Source organism: Ornithorhynchus anatinus, chromosome 1 (assembly GCF_004115215.2).
Source record: "Ornithorhynchus anatinus isolate Pmale09 chromosome 1, mOrnAna1.pri.v4, whole genome shotgun sequence".
NCBI classification, from domain to species: Eukaryota; Metazoa; Chordata; class Mammalia; order Monotremata; family Ornithorhynchidae; genus Ornithorhynchus; species Ornithorhynchus anatinus.
The window spans coordinates 65272081-65279360 of NC_041728.1; the positions used below are offsets into that span (position 1 = coordinate 65272081).

Genomic DNA, 7280 nt, shown 5'->3' on the forward strand with positions numbered 1-7280 from the left:
AGGAGCCGTTAGCAGGACATCCATGAGGAGTTGCTCACAAAGGCATGAGGAGAGACGAGGTTGCAGAGGTGAGAGGTTGGGCGACCGAGGTGGATTTGAGAGTCATCCGTGTTGGGGAGCCATATTTTTTCCCCGCGGCCCTCTTGAGCCCGACATGTCGCACTGACTCGCCATTCTCCTCCCGGCAGCTGGTCCAGCACATCCCAGAAGCAAGCCTCAACTTCCAGAAGGTGCCCCCGGGCTCACTGGGCCTCAAGGATTTCAACCAGAATGTCAACGACAGCCAAGACGACAACCTCACCCGGAGGACCAGAGCAAGAAACCGAGAGGAGGTGCCCCTTCCCCTTCTCTCCCCTCTCTCTTTTCCCCACCTGCCCTCATCTCCCCAAGCCTTCGTTAGGTGAGAGTAGGCTGGGGGTGACTCTGGACGGGCAGAACCGGGCTCTGACCCATCCCGGTCCAGGTGAACCCTTCTGAACCTGAATCTCATTTTAATGGGGATCGGCCCTTCCCTAACACGTTGCCCCCCCCCCCCCCCGCCCCACCCTTTCAGTATCTCCACCCTCAAGTCAAGTCCCTTCTCAATCCCCCTGAATGAGCGACCCATGCGTGGTCACAAGTCCACCCCTCCTCTCTGTCCCCCAGAGCAGCCCTTTGGTCACCCAAGGGAAAATCAAAACTGGACAGAGGGAATTCTCCGGCTTGTATCCCTTCCCCCGGTCCAGAGGCGACAGACCCTCCCTTTTGCCCAGACTTGGGGGTCAGGGGCAGCACCTTTCAGAGCCGGGAGTCCCGGGGAGCGGGAGTCCCGGCGACAGGCTGACTCGGTTCCCTTCCATGAAGGTCATCTTTGATAACCTGATGCTGAACCCCGTGTCCCAGCTGTCTCACACCATCCGGGAAAACACCGAAAACCTCGCGGAGAAGATGAAGTGAGTCGACATCACTTTTCCCTTTTAGTGTGCCTGTGCCCCCTCCCCCGAACTCCCTTTCCCCCCACCGACCGACTGACTACAGCTGGGTCTGGGGGTCTGAACAGAGGTGGGACGTTGTGGGGTGGGGCTGCTGGCCTGGGAGGACAGTGCTCTTCACATAGTAAGCGCTCAATAAATACTCTTGAATGAATGAGAGGGTTAATTTAGGTGACGGCTGAGGGAGAGATCCGGGCTTTCTCTTTCCACCGTCGGTCAGTGAACGGCGTTTATTGAGCATTTACAGTGTGCGGAACACCCAACCAAGTGCTTGAGAGAGTTTAGGACAAGGCAGTTGGTAGACACGTTCCTTGCCCACGACGAGGTTATAGCCTAGAGGGGAAGACGGACATCAATCAGTCAATCAATGGTATTTATTGATCACGTACTGCGTACCCAGCACCATACCGAGCACTTGGGAGAGTACTCTCCAAGAGAGTTGGCAGACACGTTCTCTGCCCACAATAAGCTTACAGTCTGCAGGGAGAGTCAGACATTAATCATTCAAGCAAAGGTATTTATTGAGCGCTTAGTGTGTGCAGAGCCCTATACCAAACGGTTGGGAGAGCACAGTACAAGAAAGTTGGAAGACACATTCCCTGCCTCCATTGAGCTTACAGTTTAGAGATGTAAGGCAGATGTTAAGGGCTTAGTACAGTGCTCTGCACATAGTAAGCGCTCAATAAATACGATTGAATGAAGAGCACTTACTATGTGCAGAGCACCGTACCAAGGGCTTGGGAGAGGACAGTACACCAGAGTTGGTAGGCACAGTCGTGTGAGCTTCCCAGCTGGAGAACTGGGACCTTTATTCTGTTTAAAGTAAAAGCATAGCCTAATGGATAGAGCAAAATAATAGTAATAATAATGTTGGTATTTGTTAAGCGCTTACTATGTGCAGAGCACTGTTCTAAGCACTGGAGTAGATACAGGGTAAGAAGCCTGGGAGTCAGAGGGAACTGGGTTCTAATTCCAGCTCCTGCTACTCGCCCGCTGTGTGACCTGGGGCAAGTCACTTAACTTCTCTGGGCCTCAGTTACCTCATCTGTAAAATGGGGAGTAAGACTGTGAACCCCATGCAGGACAGGGACTGTCTTCAGCTTGATTACCTTCTATCTACCCCAGTGCTTAGAACAGTGCCTGGCACATAGGCGCTTAACAAATACCATTAGGGAAAAAAAAAATACCGCCGAAACCACAGGGCTCCGTGGAGCCATCTCCCCGCCGTTCCCCTACCCTCCCGATCCCTGCCCTGCTGCAATACTGAGATTGGGGTGGGGGTCCAGGATCCTCTTTCAGAACACGGAAAGGACCTGGGAGGAGCTGGAGGCCAAACTCAACCTGGAGAATGAAGTGCCCATCCTGAAGACGTCCAATAAGGTCGGGCTGAGCGGGGCTGGGGACGGGGGCCGCTGGGCACGTGGCCGTCGCCTCCACGGCCCGGGCGGTGCCACCCCGGCGACCCCTCCCATCCCCAACGGTCCCGTCTCCTGTCGTCCCCCCCTGCAGGAAATCAGCTCCATCCTGAAGGAACTGAGGCGGGTACAGAAACAACTCGAAGGTGAGTCGCCTCGGATGCTGTGCCTGTTACCCCCGTTCCCCGCCCCTGACAGGCGGACAGGCGGGTGGACTGACCCGCTGTCTCGGTCACGGGGGCAGGGGGCTGGCTGACGTGGCCCAGCGGGGGAGGGTGTTGGGGGAGCCTGGGCTGCCGCGCCCCGCTCCCCGCCCCTGACTCCTCCTCCCCCTCCCCGTCTTCGGCCTAAAACAGTGATCAACGCCATCGTCGACCCCAGCGGCAACTTGGAGGTGGTCGCCAGCAACCGAGCGTCCGCCGGGCTGACCCCGCCGGGCGGGGCCAGGACTGCCTACGGCCCGGCCTCCCCGGGGGAGGGGCCTCCTCTCCCCACGCCCACCAGGATCTCCGCCCAGAGGTCGGACTGCGCGGCCTCCGGCCTCCTCGACCCCAGCTTCGGCCCGGACGGAGGGAGATGCGGGCTGTGACCAGCTGTGGCCGTCCGGGCATCTCCCGTGGTGTGTTTGTGTCCCGGGGGCCGCGGGGGGCCGTGGGGGTAGGGCGCAGCCCCGCCCGCGGCGCGGAGATCGGCGCCGGTGGCGGGCGGGGGTGAGGGGAGGCTCCGCCAGACCTTGGTCACAGGTGGACACCGGGGCCTCACGCCTGGCCCTGGCAGAGCAGGTGCTCTTAGAGGGAGGGAGGGAGGGAGATGGACAGCGTCTCCAGACAGTCGGCCGGTCAGTGCTTTGGGGTGGGGGTGGAACGCTCACCTTTCTCCCCTCTGTACTCCCCAGCTTGGAGCATGTACCCAAACTCTCGCGTGTACACATACACAACGCACGTACGACACACGCACCTCTCATCACATACACCCACAAACACCCTGACACGGAGATGCACGGAGACCGCCCCCCGCCACACGCGTCCAGAGACACGTAGCCACCCGGAGAGCCCCAACCCCCAGCCCCTTCCCTTGCCCCGACCCCGGGAAGCCTGTGTCCCCGGCGTTGCCCCTGATTCCCGTTCCAGCTTCGATGCCACAACAGGCCGGCCACTGAGAGGTGCTGGTGGACGGGGGCTCCTCTGAGTGGTCTTCCCACCCCTGCCCCTCTTCTCTTTCGGAAGCGGCGCCCTCTTCTTTCCCTTGCCGGTGCTTGTGCCAAACTGCCCCGGGTTGCCCCCCCCCCACCTTCCCGGGGCTTTTAAGAAGGGAGAGAGTAGTTGAGGTGGCACTGGTTGGTGCTGAATGGTCCTGGACAGCCTCCGGAGCTCAAATTCATTCACTCGTTCAATAGTATTTATTGAGCGCTTACTATGTGCAGAGCACTGTACTGAGCGCTTGGAATGGACAATTCGGCGAAGGTAGAGACGATCCCTGCCCAGTGACGGGCTCGCAGTCTAATGTCCAGGCGTGGGGAGCCCCCCCAAATGGTACAGGAGCAAGCCCCTGCCCACCGAAGCAGCATCTCCTGCTCCGCTGGGACCAGGCTGGAACCCCAGGGGACTGAATCCTCACCCCACTCCCTGGGCAGCTGAGGGTCCTGGCCAAGTAAGGAGAGGGGTTGGGGAGGTCGGTCAGGGCTGAGATTGGAACGGGGGAGGTGGTCCCGAGCCCTGGCACCGGCCTCCGGGCGCCCAACGTCAGGAATACGGGTGTGGGATTTCCGGGGAAGGCATCTCTTTCCTCTCCTTTCACTGCGTACGCTCCGAGCCCTGTGTGGGCTTGAGTCCAGCCCTACAGTGCCGGGTCATCTCCCCGCGCCGGCTCCCGAGGACCCCGGGGCCAGCCCGGCATGGAGACGGAGTGAGTGTCCACCCGCAGGCCGGGCCTGCCAACCTGAGCCCCATCTCTGAGGGACCCGCGGGGCTGGCCTGGCTAGGGAAGAGCCGGGCCCAGCCCTCTCTCTGAATGACACCCTTATCCTTGAGCCTGGCTTCTCCCAGGGTGGCGGTGGGGGGCAGTCCGTTACTGCCATGGCCCCAACAGGAAACAGCGCTGTTGTTTATTGAGGGTGGATTTTGGGCTTGCCCCTCCCTGTGCAGGGGTAGACTCTTCTCCTCACCGCCCCGGGTTCCGCCCGAGACGTGGTGAGCCCACCCGTAGCCTCCCGGTCTCGGCGGCCTTCGCCCCCTCCACAGAGCTGCCCGCTGGCCTCGCCAACCCTGACGGCTGCCCCGGGTGTGAATTATCCTGCCCTGGGAGCAGACACTCTGGCGGTCCTAAGCCTCTCTCGGGACCTCAGTTTTCCCTGCAAAATAAGTAACGATCGTCAGTGTCTGAGTGACCGCTGTGTACAGAGCACTGTTTTCTCTGTCTTTTGCCTGCAGAACACCGTGTTTGGTGTCTTTTAGGCGAAGAGCGCTGAGCTGGGCATCTTCCGGGAGCAGTGTGCTGTCCCGAGCACCCGATTCAGCACAGACTGCTTGCGCTTAGTCCAGTGCTCTGCACATAGTAAGCGCTCAATAAATACGAGTGAAGGAATGAACGTGCAGAGCACTGAACTCGGTGCCTACCGTGTAGAGGGGGCGTACATGCAGGTTGCTGTGCTCGGATGCTGCAGTGACCACTTGGAAGTAAAAGTCACGGTTTCTGCATTAGGAGCTAATGGTCTCTCTGGCTCATCCCTGCCTTCTGGGGCTGGTGGGGGTGGGAGGAGCTGGATGGAGACAGGCGCCCTTCCCTGAACCGACAGCTGCCCACCACATGCCAAAACCCCACATCATTTGCCCCCCTAAATGTCCCGTGGGGCTATAGGCCAGGGCCCAGTTTTCCCATGGTCTGGTTGAAATACGTTCTGGTCTCTTGTCCCATCTTGGACGGGCCAGTGGGGGAGAGGAGGGATTCTTCCTACTAAGGCTGGCACCAGCCTGGGAGGTGAGTTTGGGGGCCTGACTCCAAAAATCCTCCCTGCTCTCCCGCTGACATGGCCATTCCCCACAGACCCAACGCCAAAGAGCAAATTGTGAGAGTCCGCCCACCCCACCTCTCCTGGTACCCCCGTCCCCTCCCCCAATGCCGAAAACGTGCCTGGGTGACCCCCCCAAGGGTGTCCCGAGAGATGTGTGCGTGGGGCCGTGGGTGGCGGCGTGGAAAGTGTGTGTAAGTGTGTGTCTCTGTGCCTCAGTGGTGCCCTGAGCGAGGAGCCTCCAAGCAGTCGACCTCCGGCCCAACTCGCACACCCGGACCCGTCCCGGGACCCCCGTTTTGGGGTGGGCTGGGACCCTGGCGCTGGAGTCGAATCGTATGTCCCTCCCTGTGGCTGGGGCGGTCCCAGAGGGCACCCTAGGGGGGGCAGCACCCACCAGTGGAAGGAGAAGGAAGAAGCAACTTGGGACCCACCAATGGGGGAGCCCCGGCCGGGGGCTTCGTTCCGCCCCTCTCGCCCACGGCTCGTGCGCTACCGCCGAGTGACCCCCAACCCCTCGCGGTCATCTTTGCAATAAACCAGTGAGGGAGCCGGTCGACCCTCACCGGCCCCTCTCCCCACCCCCAGCCCCGGCAGCCTTGGTGCGTCCCCTCCCCACCGTCCGCGCGGGCCCACCTCCGTGGCCGCTTGGCTGCGGACTGTGCCGGTCCGCCCCCTCTGACCCCAGACTCCCCCTCCCCCGGGGTCCCCGTCTGCATGTGCCGCCGCTGAATGCCCAGTCAGCTGGACCTGTTTGTGGAACTTGGGCCTGATTTCTGACCTCTTGACCACCCCCCACCCCCAACACCTCCCACCATCCCCCGCCAAATGGGTGAAGATAATTGGGTGTTTCACGAATCTTGCTTTCTCCACCCGGTTCGCTGAGTCTCCTCTTCCCCCCTCCCTAGTCACGAATGGTGATTGCTTCTGTTTGGATCCTAGGCTGTATCTGTATGTACATTTCGTTCCCAGCTGGTATTGTGGATGTCTTTCAGAAATCGTTATTTTATATAATTTTATCATGAGGTTTGTCCAATAAATCATTCTTTTATCACACCCAGCCCGGCACGGTCCTGTTCCTGGAGAGACGAGGAGCTAGAGTGTGGCCCAGCCCCCCGAGGGCTGGACCGGGGTGGAATGGTTCTGTGGGGAGAGTGTCCGGCCCCATAAAGGTAGATACAGGGAGTGAAATTGTGAGGACGGTGGGTCTGGCCCCTGAGAGTTGGCCTGGGGGATGGACATTTGAGGAGAGCGTGTCTGGCCCTCCAAGAGCTGACCTAGAGAGGACTGTGGGACGAGTGTGTCGAGGGTTGGCTAGCGAGTGGACGTGTTAGAGTGTATTCAGCCCCCACCCACCGATTTAGAGGTGGGGACCTAAACACCACGGTGCCTGACGTCCCACGGCCACTTTCCAGACCGGCTCCCTGCAAGGTCGGATACGCTCTCCATACCAGCCCTTGGGAGGCCGGAAACAGTCTCCTCACATATTCTCTCTCCGATACAGGGAATGGACTTATGGGGAGAGTGCGTCTGGCCTCCCGAAGCTTGGCCCGGGGCGTGGTCGTGTGGGGAGAGTGCGGCCCCTACCAAGGAGTGGAATTATGGGGAGAGCGTGTCTGAACTCCCAAGGGTTGGCCTGGGGAGTGAACACGAGAGGGTGCGTGGCCCACTGAGAGCCGGCCTGGAGGATGGAATTGTGATGAGAGTGTATCTGGCTCCTCGAGGTCCGGTCTGGGGAGTGGATGAGTGAGGAGAGTGCCTCCAGCCCTCTGAGGGCTGGCCCGGGGAGCGGACAAGAGGGGAGAGTAAGTCCAGCCCCCCACGAGGGCCGATACGGAGGGTGGAGTTATGGGGAGAGTGTGTCCTCTCCCCCGAGGGTCAATATGG

The 7280-nt window shown here is 60.3% G+C and overlaps 1 protein-coding gene across 4 annotated transcripts in view; it reads left to right on the forward strand.

Moving 5' to 3' along the window:
• The window catches only part of CEP170B (centrosomal protein 170B), a 67417-nt gene extending 60964 nt beyond the window's left edge, over positions 1-6453 (forward strand). For all 4 annotated transcript variants that reach the window (XM_029058894.2, XM_039912145.1, XM_029058896.2 and 1 more), the window contains exons 15-19: positions 189-332; positions 844-932; positions 2258-2351; positions 2481-2532; positions 2743-6453. In XM_029058894.2, coding sequence (XP_028914727.1) covers positions 189-332; positions 844-932; positions 2258-2351; positions 2481-2532; positions 2743-2975 — 612 coding nt within the window. In that variant the 3' untranslated portion in view covers positions 2976-6453. The remainder of the gene's footprint in view (positions 1-188; positions 333-843; positions 933-2257; positions 2352-2480; positions 2533-2742) is intronic.
• Positions 6454-7280: the final 827 nt, after the last annotated feature.